Raw genomic sequence first — 23,262 nt, forward strand, 5'->3', positions numbered from 1 at the left:
CAGAGCCAGTGGCCATAGACCAGAGCGACTTCTTGCAGATAAACGATTTCCGCTAAGGCCCAGCCAATTAGAGCCAAGTCCTACATTAATGAATGAATGCTTTTTATTTCACTTGTTTCATATTCGTATATACAATACATACGAGTATAACTACTATGCTATGTGCGAATTTGTATAATATCAAGTGCGCTCTACATTTCTTGAATCGTTTGCTCTCGCCTTGAAATGCGGATAAATTCATTCCTTTTGCGTTGCGACTTATTAGCTAACTGGGTTCCGACTTTCCCTGGCGAGCCGCTGATAAGAGAGAGTGTATAAATAGAATGTGACGGCAGACGGCTTATATAACCGATGCTGGACATTTACATTTACATTCACATTCACAAGATATTTCCTCGAGCGAAATGAAAGAAATCACTCAAAGCATTTTGCAGTCTGCTTCAGGCATCCACATCGAGTTCCTTCCGTTACTCATAGTTTCTTGTGGGGTTGGGGCTTCATCCGAATTCGATGTACGCACTATCAGGGAACTAAAATTCGGCGGAAGCAGTTGTGGTTGAGATTGGCAGTTGGATTAGAAATATACTATATATATATAGCTCTAATTGGAATGCGGAAATAGTCACTCAGACTCTGGTGGATATGTGAATTTCATGAATTTATGAATGAACTCGACTAATTTGGTGTAATCGATGCTTTGGTTAACCGATCCGTGCCAGCAATGTCGCACGGACAATGCCAGACAGTAATTATCCCACAACCGAACAAAGATCATGTTCACTGGACATCTATATTTGTCTGGGGCCTTCTCCTCCCTTTCCTTCCCTTCCGTTCAGTTCCGAATGGAGCGTGAAAAATCAAAGTAAACACATCGCACATGTGTTGGCTGCAATTAAACCGAATTGAGATGAGATGGTTTTTCTGGTGCAGTTGACTTATGACAAGGATCCGTGAAGGATCCTTCTTCAAATCCTACTCCCACGAATGTTGTCGACATGTGTTCATCAGGGGCGACTCGACTCGACTCCGAGTGCATCCCGAACATGTGAGGGCTGGCACAGTAAATCACTTTTTAACACCAACACCAACAGCACTCCGATCGCCGCCACACACACGTGCAACGCATAAAGATCAGCGAGCCAGCCAGCCCCATGGGAGAGAGAACCAGTTGAAGATGTGTGTGCAGCGAAGCGACTGCAAAAAAACCGCACTCATCTTCAGTCTCTCATGGGGGCCAAAAGAAGCCGGTTGGTTGGGGCTACGTTAAAGGATCGGCGACAGCCATAAACTTAATATATTTAGTGCGTCTCTCGCCCGAGCACGTTTGCTTTCATGCTGATTATCGGGGATCTCACAGCAAGAGCTAGTGTAGGAATCCCATTCAATTTGGGTGCGATTAGAGGAGCGGAAACAGCAGCCCGTCCTTTGTGGCGCTATCGCATCGACGGACCGGACCCTATCGGTGGCAGTGGCAGAGTAGTGCCGCTGGCAGCGACGCAGACGCAGCGCGCTGCTGGGGCTGCGCCACTACTGCTGTTGGGCCTGCTGCGGCTTTCGCTGCTAGTGCCAGTGGCAGTGGCAGACAGAATTAGAGCGATCGTATACGCTCCGACTCGATCAGTTGCTGGCGTGCGCTCTAACCCTGCGGGTGTGTGTGATCGAGAACAAGAGGACGGGTCCGAGGACGAAATTTAAATCGAAATCGAAATTAATTCAGTGTCATTCCGTATCCTTTCTGGCCATGCGCAGGCGCAAAGTGCAGAATCATTTTCGTTGTGAAGAGTGTGCCAAATAATTAAAACTCAAGTGGCCACGAGCCCGACCGAAAACATTTCAAGTGTCAACCACACAGAACAAGCCTCGATTTAAGTATTTGCGTGCAAAATTCGTGAAATTCCGAGAAGGAGCCGCCCCAACGACGCGGAACGGTTCGATTATTGTGCTATCATCAACAGTAAGGAGCCGCAAAATGGATTTATCGAGGCGGTTGTGGTAAGCATCAGACAAACATGAAACATGTATCTTCTGGATGGGAATACTCTACCAGATGCGGCACGGCACTGCCAGATAAATACAATTGTAACCAGTGACTGTGGCAGTGGTAGTGGCAGCGGCAGTGGCAGTGGCAGTGGCAGATACAGTGGCAAGCTGTGTGTCGTGTTTGGAACGAAATTGATTCCTTTTGTGTTGCTGGCAAATTACTGTGTCAATTGGAATTTTAATTTCATTTGAACTACATGCGCAAACACTTGACATGGCTCCTGGCTGGCTGGATGGTCTCCCAGCTCTTCCCATCGTCTATCCTTGGCATTTTCCTCCAGTGATTGTCCTGTCCACATGTGCGGATGTAGTGTGTGGGAGTGTAGCAGTACGAGCATCCTGGCTACGTGCTCGCTGTGCAACAGGCGCGCTCCGCTCCGTTATTGACACTACGCGTCTGCCATTATCCTGGCCAGCATTTTGTTTGCATGCCAAATTGCATTGCCAACTTAATTGAAGTTTGTTAATGAAAATTGCAACATTTTTCAAACCATTTTCAAAGTCCTCTCTCTGTCGCTCCCCTGCCCCTGCCCCCTGCCCACCAATTCCTGTTCTTGGTTAATGGGTGGTGTGCCTTGATTGCAGATTGTCCAAGTCCTGGTAAAATGTTTCCAATTAGCAATTATGCTTGAAATTTGTAACTAATTTTGTGGCTATTTTGTTTTGAGATACTTTTCGTAATTATGCATAATCAAATTTGAAGGATTCAAAGGATACGTGTATGCTTAAAGTTAAAAGCGCAAGGGCATCGAAGAGAATTTTGTATTATAGCTAATTTAATCCGTAATTAGGTCGATCGATTCCCCTTTTAGAAATCTCAATTTCCTGCTACAGAATTATGTACTTCAAACAGCCTGATCGGTGGCCCTCCCCGCTCGCCACTCCCTCCTCCCCATCCGCCAAACAGTGCCCCAGAAAGTAAGCCATTACCTCACCTGTGCCATCACGACAGGCCTTTTTTATTTTTCCACTGTCTTTGTTGGCTTTCCAAAAATGTGTGTGCGATTCCGCCACACACAATACAATACCCAGGGAGCCCAGAGAAAAAGAAACCAAATCAAATTTTCGAATGGAAATGTAAATATTTATGCAAAGAGTTGCCTTCGGATTGGGTGCCAGCGTAGGTGAAGTGCGTGCGCTTTAAAGTGCCCCCCACCCCCCCCACCCAAAAAAAAAGTACCCCATTGCGGCTCTACTGACGGCGATGAAGTGAAACATTCGGAAGGGGCAGAGATGGACAACGTCGGTCAGGGCAGTGGCACTGCCAGTTCAAAGTTGATGGCACTCACCTTACCCCCCAGCAGAGATGCCTTTAAAGATCTTGACGAGGCAGTTGTACGGACTCTCACGCACATGCTGGACATATCTTTCGCATGATCTGAGTCTGAGTCTGAGACAGAGGCAGAGGCTGCTCCGGGTTGGATGTTGGATGTTGCCTGTTGACCGCAAGAATTGCGTGCGTTTTATTTTTGGCCAAAGTCATAAAGTTGCCGGTGCCCGACAACGAAGACGACACCGACAGCCACACATAAAAGCCCAGAAACTTGTTCCCTCGGGCAGTATCTGGCCGACTGGCAGTTAGCGCATCCATTCGTCAAGTTTTTTAAAGTTTTTCGCGAAAACTATGCTGTGCCCAACCACTTGAAAGCGAAAATCTATCTCTTTGCCCGGCACGGCACGGCATGGCCCGTCCCGGCCCCGTTGTCAACGGCAGTCGGCAGTCGCGGAGCAGGCCAAGAAGAATCTATGGCCTCAGCTGATTTTGACGATGATGCTGCCACGGCTATGCTCATGCCACGAAATGTGGCCAACACATGACCCGTTAGTCTGGGTTTGGGGACATGTGCCTGCTATCTGCGATTTAATCGGAAATTCTCCGGAAATTATTTATTTATTATTTTTCACCATTTTCTCAAGGCTTTGTAGTTTTCGGATATAATGGAAAAATTCTCGAGAACTTGACAATTGTGTTCGATGATAAAGAAAATCAATTGAGAATCTTGAGGCTTGAAAGCAGCATTCCCCATCTATGTATGTGCGAGTATGTAGGTGATCTGATCAGCCGGCTAGCCCAGACCCCAGGGCCCAGGCGGGTCAACACTCAGAGAGAGATACACACTATGCACACCATTATGTCTCTAGTTTAATGGTACAAACTAAACGTTTTAACGCACTCGGTAAATCAGTAACTCTGTATCTGAGTGTATGTCTCTGTCTCGGGCTCTGTGTGTGGCCATTAAGTGGCCGAATAAACTCTTTACATTAAGCGAAAATTTGTGACTCGTGACGTCTTTGAACTTCAGAGCTCCAGAGTCTCACACGATGCGAAGATCTGGGAAGGAATACGTTCAGAAGAATTTTTCCAGAATGTACGAGTAGCTAAGGCATTTGTGCTTAGTCAGTAGTCACTTCGGGGGAATTTGCATGAGTACTCCTCCCATTTGTGTATATTTAGAGATATTTCCCATTTTATATGTACATTTCCAACTATGTATCTGATAGATTTCCCAACACTTTGTTTGTTATGTTTGAACGATAATATTCCGCGGAAACCACTAAATTTTGACCAGCAGCAATAATAACAAACTGTGAATCGGAGGAATAGAATCAACAGGAAAATGCTGCAACACCTAGATACATAGTTGTACATACATGTACACAGTACATTGTTGCTGTTTCTATTCCAAATTGTTTATTGAGTGGTGATCTGTGTGCGTATACGTATACCCCTGCCGTACTGTTTCTATAAACAGTAAATTTTTCGAAATTTATGCTTTGAAAATGATACACGCAGACCCCCAGTGGTTGCTTTGAATGAAGACCTTCCCAAACCCCGTAAAACCACGTCCAATCATTCGCTCGTGTTTGCACTTGGATTGCATAATTGATCCTTAATTGCTATAAATAAATTAGAGAGCGCCAAACGCTGATCTAATGTGTGAGTGGTGCCGCTGGGTGCTTCTGGGGATTCTCGGGGGAAGTCCGCCTCCGGAAATGCGTCTGCAGATGGAATGGATTTGATTTCATTGGAATATCGAATGATGCGGCAAATGAGTAGCAAATTATGATTCAACAAACGGCACGCCTTGTGCGAGTACGAGTGCGTTGCAGTCCTTCCCCGAGCCCTGCTCATTCCATGGCTCAATTACCTCCCAAGTTCATCGCGGCAATGGTGCATGCTGCATTTGCAACATGTGCTGCATGGTGGGGCCCCCCCATGGCATGCTGGATGATTGCGACAGCGCTCCATGGGGATCAGGAGTTCTTCAGATCCAGATCTGGAGATCTGCAGATCGTTTTCCCATGACTTAATGTTTTATGCTTAATTAACAAAAGACTGCCGACATGGCAGCGTTTAATTATTCCCTAGAGCAGCTCTAAATCAAATGCCAGCCGCATGGTGTCGGTGGCAAATATTTTAATGTTAATATTTACCCCACACACACACACACACACACACAGATCCTCATGCACTGTACACACGCACAAGCACACAGACAATTAATTCGATAGTCGCCTCAGACGGGGTCGACGTACGCTGCAACGCGGAAGATAAAAAGGATGCCCCAAAATATGCCGCCGCAAAATTGCAGGGGCACAGTGTATAAGCAGGCCAAAAAAAGATACACCCAAGACTGCAAAAATATCCAAAATTTCAGCAGATTCAGGAACGAGGAGTAGGAGCAGGAGCAGGAGTAGGAGGGGCGAGGGGACCACGGTCCCAACAAACGATGCGTCACATGCAGCAAAATGTTCCTAAAAACTCGCTGTTCTCGCTGTGGCAGGGAGAAGGAGAGATGGAGAATTGGAGTGCGAGACATTCGTGCAGCAGTGGCGGCGGCGGCAGTGGCAGCGGCAGCAGCAACAAGTGAAACATTTGCCGCCAGCGTTGAGAGCAGGCCAAAGCAGAATAACCCGAAAAATAAAACCCATAAAAATGTTTTGACTGACGACAAGCGACGATCGGTTCTGGCTCTTGAGAGGACGTGATGTGCATCTCGATGACAGAAAATGAACCGATTGGAGACCGAATTGATGCCCGTTATAGGGTCAGGAACAGGGACAGGGACGCAGGGTGACTGGACGACCTCTCTCCAGCATCCTCAGCATCCTCAGCCTGCAATAGCCTCCACCTTCAATTGCTGTCCAAGAGGAATTCGAAAGAAGCGACTGCCACAACTGAAAAGAGTACTGAAGAGTACTCAGTGGAAACAATGCCAGGGAATCCGTAATTGCGCTATAAATCAATGTCTGCTCTACATTTTACCTGCCAGTTAGCTGCTGGCATGATAAAATTTAACGCAATTGGCTTGGCTAACATTTCATTTGAAGGCTATTATAAATAACTGAAATTTGTTTGCGTCAGGCAGCGGAGTTGGTTTTTGTTTGCTCTAAATATAGACTTATTTCGTCAGGCAGTAGGTTGCTGTTGAGTGCCTTCTGGAATAATTATGTTCAGGATTATGTGTTTTTAATGCGAAGATTAATAAGTTTTACCCCCTCAATCCGCCCCGTACATTATTCACTTCATTGCATTGTTCATATAAGAGTATAAATTCCTGTATTCAATTAGCAGCGCATAAATAATGGGCAAGCATAACTTAATTCCTATAAATAGTTTAATTCCCAGAATACCATTTGTTTGGGAATACTTCTTGGCGTTTTTTCTATGCGAACTGAATGCTAGTTTGCGCTAATTATGTGCTGAAATATGCCAGATCATGGGGGCATCCTGTGCGCTAGTTTCTTTTGAATTTTTTTTCGTTTTTATTTTATCATGAATGGTCGCGAAAATGTTTATGCAGAGACCTGATGAATCCCTCCTCATACTCCTACTCAAATGTGTGGTGGGTTCAAAGTTCTCCTGCTTTGCTCTCCTTCTCCCCTGCTCCAGTGCTATTAGCTATAAGTGAATATACGTACATATACGTACTTGGAGGGAGTCAAGCAGCTTGTTGCAATCTCGAACCGAATGAGTTGGGCAAATAGAAAATTGCCAATGTTTATCCGGGGGGTCTTTTGGCTGGGATCGACAGAGGGTGTGGTGTGGCCAGGGGAGGAGGGAGCACTGTCGCGACAGCGGCATTATGATGCCTCTAATTAGCTGCCTGGCACAGTGCGGATGCACTTGTGGCAGTCGCATGTTGCACTTCAAGTGGCTGGTGCAACATTTGCCATAAAAAATTTGTTTACAAGTCGAACATTTTGTCAGTGAGTGAAATTTATGGGTCAGTAAGTTGTTTGACGGGGCGGGGGCTCCAGAAGCAAAGTGAAACCGAGGAAAATCTTCACACAGTCGGGCTGGGTCTTTCCCTTTCTGGGCCCGACTCTCTCACTCTCTCTCGCTGCGCTTAACAGGGCATTCTGTTTGCTCATTTGTCCAAACGCGTGACAAATATTTCATTAGGCATTTGTGCACACTTTGTTGCTGCCTGGCACTGTCGGTCGCATGGCAGTTGCTGAAGTGCCTTTTAGCCCCAAAAGCTGCAACTTTGTAGGGCCACAGAGATGGGCAGGAAGAGACTGTTCTGTTGCATAATCTCAGTCAGTACTCTCGGTGTAAACACTTCGGGGCAAAGGCACGGGCGTGCGTATGTTTATTATTTTCACTACTCAATTAAGTTAAATTAATTTTGAAATTGATAATTGCTCGGCCGGGTCCGTGTCTAGGTCTGGCTCTGTGTGGCAACTGTTTGGCTGCCAGTCAAAATGGCTGCAGGAGCAGCATAGGATGCAGGCAAGGGCGCAGCCAAGTGCATTAGCAACGGAGCAACGGAGTGCCAGAGTGGCAGAGTGGCAGAGGCATAGATATGTCTGTGTGTGCGTTGCTTTATGCAAATGCAATTAAAATTTCAACAATGCAAACATTTACTTCCGTTGCAACAAATGTCGTCGTACCGGCCCCACCTCCTCCTCCTCCGCCCAAGCCTCTGGCAGCCCGCATCTTCATAGAGTCATCATCAAGAGCGGCAGAGGCAGAGCCAGAGGCAGAGGCAGGAGCATCAGAGGCAGCAGCATCAGCAACAGCATTTACCTGGCCACACCTCAGCCACAATTTGGCGTTTTGCATTAGTCTATGTTTGTCTTGCGATAATTGTATGACTATGTAATTGTATTTGAACAAATGTGTGATTGTGTGCGTGTGCCGTGTGTGTCATGAGTGCGCCGTGTGTGTGTTTGAGTGCAACACACAGCCACGTATTTGGGTATCCTTTGAACTAATGAGGTAGATCTTCGTCTAATTGCTGGCTGATGCTTTGCGGCCAAATAAAATGTGAATAGACTGAGTGCAATTGGAGCCTGCCTCCTCAAACTAATGAAGCTGATTACGAGTACTTAAGGATACAGAGTGGGCATAAGTATATCCTCTAAGAGTGGAGTGATCTGCAATGGAAGCACGCATTTCATCAGGAAGGGCCATTTCAGAGCCTTGCCTTTGGCTGCACTTCGGTTTGGTTGCAATTAAATCAGTTGTTGCAACAAAAATTCCAGTGTTGCTTGCTCCCTTTTTTACAATCAACATAAAACAGAAGAAAATAAAAACAAGCGAAAGGGGCCAGGCAGAAGTCAAATGATTGCAGCTGGCAACTGGGGGCCATGGGCATTCCATCTTCATCAAAGGCCCCGGGAACAGTGGCAGTGGCAGAGGCAGTGGCGGAGGCAGAGGCAGCTGTGCCATCTTCATGGTACACAGCAATGTTGCATGCCTCACTATTCGATTGGCTTCATCCACACAGACAGAGATACAGACACAGGCGGCGGATAGGAGGATGTGGATGTGCTGCATACTTGTGTGCCTCCCCAATCAATTGGCATGGGAAACAGCGGCAAGAATCATCGCTCCTTCTTCTGGGGGCTGCTGCTGCTTCCAAGTGGGTGGTGGAGTGGTTGGTGAAGTGGTTGCCGGAGTGGTTGATCTGGTGGTTGCCTCATTTCACTGCCTCGACCTCGACTATGAGTCATCTAAATAAAATCAAACGCCACTGGGACCTGTACAGGTGTGAAATCTGCTACGAATTGATTTGTTCTTGGTAGCAACAAATGTTTAGATTTCGAACTACTCGCCCCACACCACACTCGTATCTTTCCGTTGGTTTTTGGGGGTCTTCTACTTTTTTGGGTTCCTTTATTGTTTGCCATGAAATTAAATGTAATTTGTTTTCGGTCTTGAGATTGGCGGCTAAGTGCACGCACTTGTGGAGTAAGTGCCGCCAGCCAGTGCTATTCTTGCGGCTCATTAGCAGGCGCTTTATTTATGATGGCCATTGCAGCATTGCATTGCAGCATTCCAGCCCCAGATGCACTTGTTGCCTGCCTCCCAGGCATTTACAAACAATTAAACGATCGTGAATATCTATGGAATGGATGTGAAGTGTATATAAAAAAGTATCTTTGAGCTACTTATGAGAACGGGGGGTGTTTCTGTGGCCTGATTTGGTTTCTACTTGCTTCGGCATGCAAGGGATTCAAGCAGTACATGCTCTGTGGGAACGAGTTCTGAAATCTAGAAAATAAAACTCGCTTGAGAGACTCCTTTCAATCAATTTAAAATCTCATTTGTAGCTCCTTTTAAGATGGCCAAATGACTATGATTAGACGCGAAATCATGATTCCAGGTGGAGTCTGATCTAAAAAAAAAGGGCAGAGCTTTCGCCGCATGCTCCTCCCTAAGTCTATGTGCCGTTTCCCATTTAAACTATTATCAGCACTTATTGATGCTGCTCCTCCCATCCCGATGCCATTGTGCGGCCGCAGTACAATGAACAATGGATGGCTATTGTGAGGGGGCTTAAGCGGCCCTATTTCTGGCCAGAAACTCTACCAGTTGCCCTGCCTGTTAATTGGCCCGCTTCGACTGCTGCTTTGATCTTGGCTATTAGCGGGCAAAATCCTTTTCATTCAGGCCGAAAACAGGTCAGAGCCAGGGCAGTGCTTTGTGGCCTGCAGTGCAAAGAACTATTTATTGTTCAAGTCTGGGGGGGCAGTGGGGCAGGGAAAAACAAGTACAAGTACAAGTATATCTTGTACTAGTATTATTGTAAAGTTTCCGCCGAATTTAGCATTTCCTCTGTTTGTTTGACATTTATGTGGGGGCTGGCTGTGGATTGTGGCCTGTGGCCGGGGCTTTGGCTTCAGTCGGGGGTTTACATGACATGTGTAACTTATTTGACGATTGCGCCAACTGTTTATGCTCGTGTCACGTGGCATCCGCCACATGTGGCAATAACAATGTTTTTCCCTCGACTCCCTTGCTCTGGGCGCAAGAGGATGTAGAAGATGGAGGAGGATTTTGCGTAATCAGCAGCCGCCGTCGCGTACAACAACGAAATCATGAACTGATTTTGTGGTTTCTGCCGTCTCAGCAGATTTCTGGCTGCTGGCTTCTGCTTTCAGGGGAACTGCCCAATTAATAGCGCTTCTTTTGGAGTTTGTCCCGGCCGTGGTCGTGGTCCTGGTCCTGGTCGGTAGGTAGCTGTGGCATATCCTGTTTCTATGACGCAATGCCATGGGAGGCGTCTGGGTGACGCCGCCTCCAGCGCTCCACGTTCAGCGCGAGCTCAATGGACTGTGAAATGTGTGCCGTTTGCCGTTGCCGTTGCCGTTGCCTTTGCCGTTGTCCTGGTCCTGGTCCTTGCCAAAGCAATAGGTGTCCTGGCATTGGTTTCAAAAGGGAAATGCGCTCAAATTGCATTAAAATGCCAACACAGAAGCATAAAAATTATGGCCACACTTGGCGTCCTGCCCCTGACTCCGGCTGCTGTCATAAGCAGCACGCCTGCTGTGCCACCAAGGACCAGGCACCAGGCACCAGGCACCATACACCAGGACGGAAGGAGCAAGCGCCATCCGTCGAAGGCGTCCAAGCGTAACAAAACGAAGGCTCTCCTCCTTGCACGCAGCGTCAGAAATTAAATTGGCAAGCCCCCAACAATGGGGCAAGGCAAGCGAGGCAAGCGTTGCCTGTGCAACATTGAACGCTTTTGACATATTCACGCAACTTGTCCTCGGGCGTGTCGTCCTCCTTGGCCTCGGCTGCCACTGCCACTGCGGCTGCCTCTGCTGCTGCTGCTGCGGCGTCTCCCTGTCTGCGGCATAATCATATATTCTCCGGCGTGGTACTTATTATTTGCCTGTTCTTTTCCTTTCCTCTGCTTTCCTGCTCCTCCGTTTTTCGTATTTGCTTTTTTTTTGGCAAATCGGCAGGAAGTGCTGCTAAATTATGTCTTGTTTATGTGGCATTGCATATTTATGGTCGCCCCGGCGCATAATAAAAAATTGTTACCGAAGAAATTGCAAATTTTACTTGACCAAGTCTTCCGATATTCTGTTCCCCCTTTCCCCTGCCAAGCCCCCGCTATCCAGCGACCTGCTGACTGCACTCGCACCCCACCCTCTACTGCATTTTTGTGGCAAAAACAAGTTCAATGTTTGCTTGCTCTGGCCAGAGAGAGCATAAACAAGTTCATCATGTTGCCTTTTGTCGCTGGGAAGCCGAAGCCCCACAAAAGTTTATTTGTGCCCCTTCGCTGGACGTGCTCCGGCCTGGTGTGGTGTGGTGTGGTGTGGTCTCCCTTTGAGAAAGTCCCCAACCCACAGTCCACACAGTCCACTGTCCACAGTCCCTTTCCGCCTGTTGCTTCGTCTTTAATGAGTCTGTAGATGTCCAAGCATGCGGCAAAGTCAACAAATATTTGCAACAAGTCAACACGTGACGCAGTGTCGTTGGGTTTAATGAATGGGACCTAGTATTGGCTCTCTGTTATTGGGCGAGGTTATGTCTTTGAGTGGCGTTTAATTAAATCGATTTCCACTTTGCTCATTTCAGTACAACTGCCTTGATAGCATTCATTGTACTGGCTGGCATACCCGACTCCCAGAGTAGATTTGTAAGTATAGCCCCAACGATTCCCTAAAGGTCCTTCCCTGATCCCATTCACTGAACGCCCCATTCACAGCCCGGACTGAGACAAAAAAGACAATATGGCGCGAATATGTATTTGCCGGAGAGTTCCGTGACGCCCGGCGGAGAGGGCGACGATCCCAATGAGTGGACGGAATGGAGCTCGCCCTCGGACTGCTCCCGAACATGTGGAGGCGGTGTGTCCTACCAGACGCGCGAATGCCTGCGCCGAGAGTGAGTAGAATGCCCCACAGATCCTATAGAATCCCTTTTCCGAGCTAGTCCCTAATCCATCAGCTACAATGGCGAGGCAGAGTGCAGCGGCGGCAATCGTCGCTACTATTCGTGCAACACGCAGGACTGTCCGGAGGAGGATCCCGACTTCAGGGCCCTGCAGTGCTCGCGCTTCGACGACCAGAGGTTCGACGGAGTCATGTACGAGTGGGTGCCCTACTTGGGTGCCCCGAATCCGTGCGAGCTGAACTGCATGCCCAAGGGCGAGCGCTTCTACTATCGCCAGAAGGAGAAGGTCGTCGACGGCACCCGTTGCAACGACAAGGACAACGACGTGTGCGTCAACGGACAGTGCATGCCCGTGGGCTGCGACATGATGCTGGGCAGCGATGCCAAGGAGGACAAGTGCCGCAAGTGCGGCGGCGACGGCAGCACCTGCAAGACAATCCACAATACCTACAGCTCCAGTGATCTGGCCCCCGGCTACAACGATCTGTTGCTCGTTCCCCAGGGCGCCACCAACATTAAAATCCTGGAAACTGCGCCGTCGAACAACTATCTGGCCTGCCGCAACCTATCGGGCCACTACCACCTGAATGGCAACTGGCGCATCGACTTCCCCCGCCCCATGTTCTATGCGGATTCGTGGTGGAACTACCAGCGCAAGCCCATGGGATTTGCCGCCCCCGATCAGTTGACCTGCCCCGGCCCCATCTCCGAGAGCATTTTCATCGTGATGCTGGTGCAGGAGAAGAACGTGAGTATCGACTACGAGTACAGCATTCCCGAGTCCCTGAGCCACAGCCAGCCGGACACCCACACGTGGACGCATCGCGAGTTCGGTCCGTGCAGCGCCTCCTGCGGCGGCGGCACTCAGTCGCGCAAGATCACGTGCAACAACCGCGTCAACCTCCAGGAGGTCGATGCGGCTCTCTGCGAGAAGGAATCCAAGCCCGCTGAAGAGCAGGCCTGCGGCACAGAGCCTTGTGCCCCACACTGGGTGGAGGGCGAGTGGAGCAAGTGCTCCAAGGGCTGCGGCTCTGATGGCTTCCAAAATCGAACCGTCACCTGCGAACGAATCTCCTCCGATGGGTAAGACTCAGCTAATCATTAATCGAAGGATCAATCCTAATAGAGATTTATCTTTCAGCGAACATACGGTTGAGGACGATGCAGTGTGCCTGAAGGAGGTTGGCAACAAGCCTGCCACTGCCCAGGAATGTAATCGGGACGTCAAGAACTGCCCGAAGTACCACTTGGGACCTTGGACACCCTGCGACAAATTGTGCGGCGAGGGCAAGCAGACCCGCAAGGCCACCTGCTTTATCAAGGAGAACGGAAAGAAGCGTGTCCTCCCCGACGAGGACTGTGTGGAGGATAAGCCAGAGGTGGAGAAGACCTGCCTTCTGACCCCTTGCGAGGGTGTTGACTGGATCATCTCCCAATGGAGTGGAGTAAGTATTAGAGGGACATTTTTCCTAGATCCCCACTAATATGGCATTATCTTTCAGTGCAATGCTTGCGGCCAGAACACGGAGACCCGCACCGCTATTTGTGGGTCAAAGGATGGCAAGGAATATCCAGAGGAGTTCTGTCAGCCAGAGGTACCTTCTCTGTCCAGACCCTGCAAATCGCCCAAGTGCGAGGCTCAGTGGTTCTCATCGGAGTGGAGCAAGTGCTCCTCCGCCTGCGGCAAGGGAGTTCAGTCTCGCATTGTCATCTGCGGAGAGTTCGATGGCAAAACCGTGACCCCAGCCACCGACGACACCAAGTGCAACAAGGAAACGAAACCGGAGTTGGAGCAAGAATGCGAGGGCGAGGAGAAGGAGTGCCCTGGAGAATGGTTCACTGGACCTTGGGGCGAGTGTAGCAAGCCCTGCGGCGGAGGTGAACGTACTCGCGAGGTATTGTGCCTTGCCAATGGCACCAAGGCCCTGAACTGCGACGAATCCAAGCTGGAATCCATATCCGAGAAGTGCAATTCCGAGGCCTGCACTGAAGATGAAATCCTGCCCCTGACAAGCACCGACAAACCCATTGAGGACGATGACGAGGACGACTGCGAAGAGGATGACATGGAATTTGTCACAGATAGTCTGCCAGGCGATCAGAAGATTTCCGACGGCGTCGATCTCGACGATGAAGCCAAGACGGAGTCCACGCTCTTCACCGAAGAACTAATGCTAAGCGATAGCCCCGATACGACTGCATTTGATGAATCTGCCTCGACTGGCACTACGGTTGAGGGATCAGGAGACGATGAGTCCACGACGGACAGCGGTATTTCGACCGAAGGAAGCGGAGACGATGAGGAAACATCTGAATCATCTTCAGATGCGTCAACAGACGTGTCCGGCTCCACAGATGCGTCGAGCTCCAGCGAATCAAGCGATGCCACATCCGATGCCCCCGCATCATCAGTATCCGATTCTAGTGAATCTACCGATCAGTCCACTGATGTTTCTGGTGGCTCGACAGACGCATCGAGCGCCACTGAATCGTCCAGCTCAGTGGATACCTCTGAATCTACAGATTCTTCCAGCTCTACAGATGTGCCCGCCTCGACTGATGTTTCAGGCTCCACAGATACTTCGGACTCCACAGAGGCTTCTAGCTCAACGGACTCATCCAGCGAATCTTCAGACTCCTCTGACAAGACATCTGATACCAGCGAATCATCTACTGATGCGGCTTCGTCATCGGCGTCTGATTCCAACGACACCACTGAAGGTTCTACCGACTCCACCGACGTTTCCAGCTCAACGGAGAGCTCCTCTGACAGTACCAGTGATGGCACTTCGTCTTCGACTGATTCTTCTGCATCGACTGAATCCACTTCCGAAGACACCACGGAAACTACACCCGAAACCTCGACCGACACAACTGAGTCCTCAACCCTGGATGCATCTTCAACCACTGATTCTTCCTCCACGAGTGATGCTTCATCCAGCACCGATGCTTCTTCGACCAGTGGAGCTTCAAGCGAGAGTTCATCAGATGGCAGCTCATCAGACTCTACCGATACCACACCTTCCTCCTCCTCTTCCGGCTCGGACAGCACTGAAACGACTGAGTTGTCCAGCGACGGATCGACGACTGAGGGCGGAAGCACTGTTGAAGGTTCCACTGATGTCAGCTCCAGCGATGGATCCACCGAATCTCCCGAATCAACCTTGTCCACGGAATCCACAGAGGCAGCGAGCACGGGCTCAACAGAAAGCACTGAGGCTGGATCAAGTGAAGGCTCAACCACAGAAGGAAGCACTGTTGAGGATGTATCTAGTTCCACAAGCTCATCAGATGCCACGGAATCGACTTCCACAGATTCATCATCATCCACTGACGTTTCTGGGTCAACAGATCAATCCGAATCCACCGAATCCACAGATTCGGGATCCTCGGGATCTACCGATGCTTCTGAATCTACAGAAAGCGGAGGCACCACTGACACCACTGAGAGTGGTCCGACCGAGGAGAGTACATCCGAAGGATCCACCGATAGAACCACTGAGGGATCTACCGACAGTTCCCAGTCCACGGAGCTTGGCAGTGGTACCAGCGACATTTGGAGCTCCACCGACAATGAGGAAGAGTCCAGCACTCCCAACACCTGGGAGTCGGCCATCACCAAGGACAAGCCCCGCAAGTGCAAGCCCAAGAAGAGCGACTGCGTCAAGTCCAAGTACGGTTGCTGTCCAGATGGCAAGACCACGCCCAAGGGACCTTTCGATGAGGGCTGTCCCATTCCCAAGACTTGCGCTGACACCAAATACGGTTGCTGCCTGGACGGAGTATCCCCGGCCGAAGGCAAGAACAACAAGGGTTGTCCCAAATCCCAGTGCGCCGAGACTCTCTTCGGGTGCTGTCCCGACAAATTCACCGCCGCCGAGGGCGAGGACCACGAGGGATGTCCCGAGACAACCACCGTGCCACCCACCACAACCACGGAAGAGTCACTGCCAGAATCCACCACCGAGATCGAGGGATCCGGTGGAGACTCCACTCAGGCACCCGATCTTGAGGGCAAGTCCTGCTCCTTTGCCGAGTTTGGCTGCTGTCCGGATGCCAAGACCCCGGCGAAGGGCAAGAACTTCGAAGGCTGTGACGCACCAGCAGAAGGACCCAAGGGCTGCGATCAGTCCGAGCATGGATGTTGTCCGGATGGTCGCACACCTGCCGCTGGTCCTGGAGGTGAGGGCTGCGCAGCCTGCACTCGCGAACAGTTCGGCTGCTGTCCCGACTCTGAGACACCGGCTCATGGACCCAACGGCGAGGGCTGCTGCCTGGACACGTCCTTCGGCTGCTGCCCCGACAATATTCTGGCTGCCCGAGGACCCAACTTCGAGGGCTGCGACTGCCACTACACTCCTTACGGCTGCTGTGCGGACAAGAAGACTGCCGCCCGTGGATACAACCAGGAGGGATGTGCCTGCGAGAGCACTCCGCACGGCTGCTGTCCCGACAAGATCACGGCCGCCAAGGGACCCAAGTTCGACGGCTGCCCCTGCGAGACCACGCAGTTCGGCTGCTGCCCAGACGGACTCACATTCGCCAAGGGACCCCACCACCACGGCTGCCACTGCACCCAGACGGAGTTCAAGTGCTGCGAGGACGACAAGACACCGGCCAAGGGTCCCAACTTCGAAGGATGCACGTGTGTGGAGAGCAAGTTTGGCTGCTGTCCCGATGGCATCAGCAGTGCCACGGACGAGAAGTTCGGCGGCTGCGAGAATGTCCAGGAGCCACCGCAGAAGGCCTGCGCACTGCCCAAGGAGACGGGCACATGTGGCAACTTCAGCGTCAAATACTACTTCGATACCAACTACGGCGGATGCGCTCGGTTCTGGTATGGCGGCTGCGATGGAAATGCCAATCGCTTCGAGACGGAGGCGGAGTGCAAGGACACCTGCCAGGAGTACACCGGACAACATGTGTGCCTGCTGCCCAAGAGCGTCGGACCGTGCCAGGGCTTCACCAAGAAGTGGTACTTCGACACCGACCGCAACCGGTGCGAGGAGTTCCAGTACGGCGGCTGCTACGGCACCAATAACCGATTCGATAGCCTCGAACAGTGCCAGGGCACATGTGCTGTCAGTGAGAGTATCCGTAAGTCGAAGTGTCCAACTGTCTGACGGTGTGGCTGTGTCCTCCAATCTAAACTAAACTTCTGTTTCCGCCTGCAGCCACCTGCGAACAGCCTGTGGAGAATGGACCTTGTGCCGGAAACTATGAGCGTTGGTACTACGACAACCAGACCGACATCTGTCGTCCCTTCACCTACGGCGGTTGCAAGGGCAACAAGAACAACTATCCGACGGAGCACGCCTGCAGCTACAGTTGTCGCCAGCCGGGCGTTCTCAAAGGTTTGGGATCTGATCTATTTCCATCTTTCGTTTTACCTGTTCTGTACTATTGGGGAGTTACCGGCAATGTGTTGCTTGGGGTTATTGTTAGTCTTAAGCTTAAGCCTGATTCTCTATCCTGGTTAACGGTATGTTCTTCCTACACTCTCCTTTTCCTCCTATTGCTTGAACTTGGTTTATTGTATGCGCATGATTGCTTGCTTGGTTACTTGCTATGCCGAATACCCGTATCCGAACACCCGTTCCGTATCCTGAATCTACACCTGCATCCTTCCTGCACCTACCACCTACCACCTACAACCTATGACCCACCACCACCAACACCACCAAAACCTCAGAGCAATGCTCACTTCCTAAGCAAACTGGTGATTGCAGCGAACGGCACGCCAGGTGGCACTTCTCCGAGAGCGAGAAGCGCTGCGTGCCCTTCTACTACACTGGTTGTGGTGGCAACAAGAACAGCTTCCCCTCATTGGAGTCCTGCGAGGACCATTGTCCCCGGCAAGTTGGTAAGCTTTAAATGTTGTTGTGGCTGCTTTCAATGTGTGCACCGAAGCCTCGCCAGAACATACGTTCGATTAACACACTCTCCTCCTCTGTGTGTGTGACTTAGCCAAGGACATCTGTGAGATCCCCGCGGAGGTGGGAGAATGCGCCAACTATGTCACCGCCTGGTACTACGACACCAAGGATGAGAGCTGTCGCCAGTTCTACTACGGCGGCTGCGGCGGCAACGAGAATCGCTTTGCCAGCGAGGATGCCTGCCTGGCGCGCTGCGAGAAGAAGCCCGAACCCCCAACGCCACCCCCAGCCCCAGCCCCCAGCACCGTGGATGTGTGTCGCGAGCCCGCGAGCGTCGGAGACTGCGATCAGTACACCCTTAAGTGGCACTTTGACGGAGAGAGCGGCGCGTGTCGCCAGTTCTACTATGGCGGCTGTGCTGGCAACGGCAATCGCTTTGAGACTGAGTCAGACTGCCAGGCGCGCTGTGTCAGCCCCCAGGCTCCACCACCAGAGACTAGGCGACCTGCTCCGCCAGAGACCAGGGAGCCTCCTCCATCTGCTGCTGTCCACCAGTGTGATCAGCCAGCTGCCGCGGGCGACTGCGATCAGTATGTGCTCAAGTGGAACTTTAACGCGACTGCCGGTCGCTGCCAGCAGTTCTACTATGGCGGCTGCGGCGGAAACGATAACCGCTTCGAGTCTGAGCAGGATTGCTCGGCTCGCTGCGCTCCCAGCGTAGATAATCGTTTCGGAGAACCAGAGCCAGAACCCGAGGAGCCCCGCTCAGAGCCGGATACGGCCAAGTGCTTCCTACCCGCCGAATCGGGCAACTGCTACGACAACGAGACTCGCTGGTTCTACAACAGCCAGGAGGGACTCTGCGACGAGTTCGTCTACTCGGGCTGCGGCGGCAATGCCAACAGCTATGCCACCGAGGAGGAGTGCCAGAACGAGTGCAATGATGCCCAGACCACCTGCTCCCTGCCACCGGTGCGCGGTCGCTGCGATGACATCTCTCGTCGCTGGTACTTCGACGAACGCAGTGGCGCCTGTCACGAGTTCGAGTTCACCGGCTGCCGCGGCAATCGCAATAACTTCGTTTCCGAGAGGGAATGTCTGGGCTATTGCCGGGATCAGGCACTATCCGAGCCCCAACCACCAGCACCGGTAAGTTCTTTATCAGCAAAGACTACTGACAGTCTCAAAAAATAAACATTTCTCTTTCCTGCAGACCTACTCCGTGTGCACTCAGGCACCGGAGGCCGGAGAGTGCGATAATCATACCACGGCTTGGTTCTACGACAACGAGAAGATGGCCTGCACGGCCTTCACCTACAGCGGCTGTGGCGGAAACGGAAACCGCTTCGAGACGCGCGACCAGTGCGAGAGGCAGTGCGGCGAGTTCAAGGGAGTGGGTAAGTGTATGGATAGGGAACCTCATGTTTCAGGTGCTTTAATACTTTGCGTTAGACGTTTGCAATGAGCCAGTGACCACGGGGCCCTGCACTCAGTGGCAGACCCGCTACTATTTCAATCGCGATTCCCGTACCTGCGAGCCGTTCACCTACGGTGGATGCGATGGAACCGGAAATCGCTTCGGTGATCTGTACGAGTGTCAAACTGTTTGCATTGCGGCCCGCGAGCCGGAGCCGTCAGTGGGTACTGTCAAAGGTAACGTTTTGATGAGTGACGTGCGCCCAAAGGGACAATCGGTTAACAGATTCTCTTGGTTTTCCCCCCTCCCCCGATGGCGTAAGTAGAGATATGTTTGCTGCCCCTGGTAACCGGCCGATGCAATGGACCGGCGGTGCAGGAGCGTCGTTGGTATTACGATGATGAGCGCGGCACCTGTGTGTCCTTCATCTACTCGGGTTGCTCCGGCAATCAGAACAACTTCCGTTCATTTGAGGCATGCACGAATCTCTGCGGAAGTAAGCCTGCACTCCAGCTAAATGCACTCCACTCTGCACCCCAGAACACCACCACCCCCCAAATGCATCCAATTTCGCACCTTGCACTCTGCCCACCTTCAACCTGCTTGATTTTTAGTAGAACTATTAGAAGTAGCATCAGTAGTCTTGATTTGTAGTGCACTTTCACTAGCTCTAAGATTGCACGGGTCTTTGGGATATCTTCAGAATGTTGGTCTGCACAAGGCTGATCCTTTACGTTCCGTTCCCCACAGGGCCCGTTGACAACGAGATTGACAACGAAATTGGACAGGGTCGCTGCGAGAGCTTCGAGAACGAGTGCCGTGAGCTGCGCTGTCCTTATGGCGTTCGCCGTGAGGCCGACCGATCCCAGCCGGAGTGCACGAAGTGCCTGTGCGAGAACCCATGCGAGAGCTACTCCTGCCCCGAGGGTCAGCAGTGTGCCATTGAGATTGCCAATACGGGAGATCGTCAGTTTGCGCCTGTCTGCCGCGACATTAACAAGCCCGGAGTCTGCCCCGGACTGGCGGCCAATGCCAGCAACTGTGCCCAGGAATGCTACACCGATGCTGACTGCCGTGGCGAGAACAAGTGCTGCAGCGATGGCTGTGGCTATCTCTGTGTGCAGCCAGCCCGCCCCACCCAGCGGCCCAGCACTCGTGCCCCAACTGTCGTCTATCCGGGCGAGAGCAGGGCCGCTCTGGAGCCCAAGCAGCCGCAGGAGCTGGATGTCCAGACCTCCATCGGTGGCATCGCCGTGCTGCGATGCTTCGCCACTGGCAATCCAGCCCCCAACATCACCTGGTCGCTCAAGAACGTGGTGGTACGACTCCAAAGACAGAACTCACTCTTCAGACACTTTAGTTTTTGTTCAAAATCCTCTACAGATCGATACGAACCAAGGACGCTATGTCTTGACCTCGACTGGTGATCTGACCATCGTGCAAGTGCGTCAAACCGACGATGGCACTTATGTCTGTGTGGCCAGCAATGGCCTGGGCGAGCCCGTGCGACGCGAGGTTGCCCTCCAAGTGACAGGTACGTGCTAACTTTTCTATGTTAAGGCATTTCATTTCCTTCTAAAGGGATCTTGCATCTCATGCATGGAATGTATAATTATTGTCGATATTTGTGAAGGGGAATTTCAGATTCGGCTTATTCGAAGAATCTGTTTATAAACGATGCTTGGATTACTCGAACAAATATTTCTCACAAAATAGTATTCGCGTACTTGCTTTCCTTTTTGTCTGTTTTGTACGAGTTTGAAGACATGGCCTTTGAACTTTAAATTTTAACCTGTTGAATATTCAAAGAATATTCAAGAATATTGAATAATTAATATTCGCTGCTGCCAGAAATAAAACAAAATTTCATCATCGCATATCCTTGAATTCTAAGAAATCTGAGCATTGGGTATTAATTACAGTCGGAACATCGACTGTAGAGTTCTTATTGGTTTTTCTTGTATTTTTCGTGTTTGGTGTTGGCCTTATAACTAACTGCTTTTTACTGCATTCTGTGTGCATGCTTGCTTGCTTTTAATCCCTTTGCTTGTCGACGACTTGGTGATGGTAGAACCCGTTGACACTGCCGCATACGTGTACGGCAACAAGAACGTTACTCAGATCGTGCAGTTGAACAGACCGGCGGTGATTCGCTGCCCAGCCGGTGGCTATCCGCAGCCGCACGTTAGCTGGTGGCGCAACAACAATCTGTTCGGCAACCGGGAGCGTGGACGGGCTGAGATGGCACGCGACTTCTCGCTGCTGTTCCGCTCCATCCAGCTGTCGGATCTGGGTCTGTACACCTGCGAGGTGTACAACAAGCGGGGACGCCCCGTCTCGCTGCGTGTCACGCTGAAGGCGGTGGGTCCCGCTCGGGCCCTGACCAACGAGGATGCCCAGTACTTGCAGTATGTGATAGATCCGGCCACGGCGCCGGTCACACAGAGACCCAGCTACCCCTATAGACCATCTCGTCCGGTCTATGTGCCGCCGCCGACAGGTAAGTGGATTTGCATGTTTTGGATTGCCTTGGATTTTACGTGTTTCTTGACTGTTTTATGTTCGAAATCCCGTTGATGTTTGGGGACTTGTAGTAATTGGTTTCTCCCTTTTTTCTGCTCTTAGTGAATGCCCAGGCTCTGGTGGCACTGGATCCTAAGAACAGCTACTCTCCAGGCTCCACCATCGCCATTAGCTGCTCGGTGCAGGGTTATCCAGAACCAAATGTGACATGGACCAAGGACAACACACCGCTGTATAGCAACGAGCGCATACAGATTACATGTGAGTGGAAGCAGAACTTCCTTAAGAACACTTTTTGATATCGAATTCCCTTTGACGACTACAGCCCAGCCCCATCGACTGGTTGTCAGCGATGTGAGCACCGAGGATACAGGCATATACGGCTGCAAGGCTAGTAATGCATTCAGCTACAGCGTCAGCCAGGAGACGGTTACCATCCAATGTAAGTCAAGAAACAAGATCCATAGTTTGGTAATTCACATTCCCGTTTGTGTGTCCTTCTAGCTGTCATACCTGTATCGCCCGAGTGCATTGACAATCCGTTCTTTGCCAACTGCAAGCTGATCGTGAAGGGAAGGTACTGCATCAACCAGTACTATGCCCAGTTCTGCTGTAGATCCTGCACGCTGGCCGGCCAAATTGCGCAGCCCCATCCCAATGCGCTGTAATTCCACGCACTACGCACACAAGAGAAGCAGAATTTTTGAATTGAGTTTAAGCACACCGACACAAGAATAATTAGCATCCTCAGGGCACCCCACCCACCCCCGAAACGAAGTGGGCGGGGCGGCCACTTCAAAAGCAGAGAGACCAAAAAGCCAACACCTACTCGTATATAGCCATAGCCTTAGCCTGACAGATCAAGAACGAACGAAAAGAACATTTAATTTAGTATATACGATTAAATATCTGCCTACTTCCAGAACAAATTCAAAATAGTATTAGTGTTTTTTATGTTTGTGTTCCTATTTATTCTTGAATAACGTTACAATTCAATCCATCGAGGAAAGCGGCTAAAACGAATTTTCATTTTACTTTCTTAGCATCTACGATCCATTTGTGCAACGAGTAAAGCATTTAAGCCTAAAACAAATAATTGTAAATAAATTAAAACTACATAATAAAGAGTGCATATGTATAAAAAAGTGCCTTTCTCCACAAACTCCATAAAGGGGGGCTGCACGAATACCATTTGAAAGTGTCCCAACATCTGGCAACGCTGTGCGGCAAGGGGTTTGGTATCGTATTGATTTTTCCCAACC

The 23,262-nt window shown here is 50.7% G+C and overlaps 1 protein-coding gene and 1 long non-coding RNA gene across 7 annotated transcripts; one reads left to right on the plus strand and one right to left on the minus strand.

The window, feature by feature from the left end:
• Positions 1–81: 81 nt before the first annotated feature.
• LOC117183353 (uncharacterized) lies at positions 82–1,193 on the minus strand. Its single transcript, XR_004468515.1, has 2 exons — positions 367–1,193; positions 82–297 (listed from the first exon to the last, which is right to left on the minus strand). It is a non-coding gene; the product is annotated as an uncharacterized lncRNA (long non-coding RNA).
• Positions 1,194–1,348: 155 nt separating this feature from the next.
• Positions 1,349–23,146, plus strand: Ppn (proteoglycan-like sulfated glycoprotein papilin). Of its 6 annotated transcripts, XM_001358389.5 has the most exons (18): positions 1,349–1,992; positions 11,867–11,927; positions 11,997–12,175; positions 12,239–13,267; positions 13,326–13,629; positions 13,687–17,281; positions 17,359–17,538; positions 17,877–18,047; positions 18,152–19,209; positions 19,274–19,457; positions 19,513–19,713; positions 19,803–19,973; positions 20,228–20,796; positions 20,861–21,011; positions 21,549–21,977; positions 22,103–22,261; positions 22,326–22,442; positions 22,505–23,146. In XM_001358389.5, exons 1-18 carry the CDS (start codon positions 1,970–1,972, stop codon positions 22,666–22,668), a joined length of 8,745 nt encoding a protein of 2,914 aa, XP_001358426.3. In that variant the 5' UTR covers positions 1,349–1,969; the 3' UTR covers positions 22,669–23,146. The 6 variants fall into 6 exon arrangements, with proteins under 6 accessions (XP_001358426.3, XP_015037151.2, XP_003736478.2 ...); XM_015181665.2 differs by lacking the exon at positions 21,549–21,977; XM_003736430.3 differs by lacking the exon at positions 17,877–18,047.
• Positions 23,147–23,262: the final 116 nt, after the last annotated feature.

Source organism: Drosophila pseudoobscura, chromosome 2 (genome assembly GCF_009870125.1).
Source record: "Drosophila pseudoobscura strain MV-25-SWS-2005 chromosome 2, UCI_Dpse_MV25, whole genome shotgun sequence".
Classification (NCBI taxonomy): domain Eukaryota; kingdom Metazoa; phylum Arthropoda; class Insecta; order Diptera; family Drosophilidae; genus Drosophila; species Drosophila pseudoobscura.

Coding starts and splice junctions, on each gene's coding strand:
- Ppn (XM_001358389.5), top strand. CDS start 1,970: ATGGATTTATCGAGGCGGTTGTG. Junction 17,282..17,358: donor TGCTGTCAGTGAGAGTATCC/GTAAGTCGAAGT, acceptor TTCCGCCTGCAG/CCACCTGCGAACAGCCTGTG. Junction 19,458..19,512: donor CGGCGAGTTCAAGGGAGTGG/GTAAGTGTATGG, acceptor ACTTTGCGTTAG/ACGTTTGCAATGAGCCAGTG.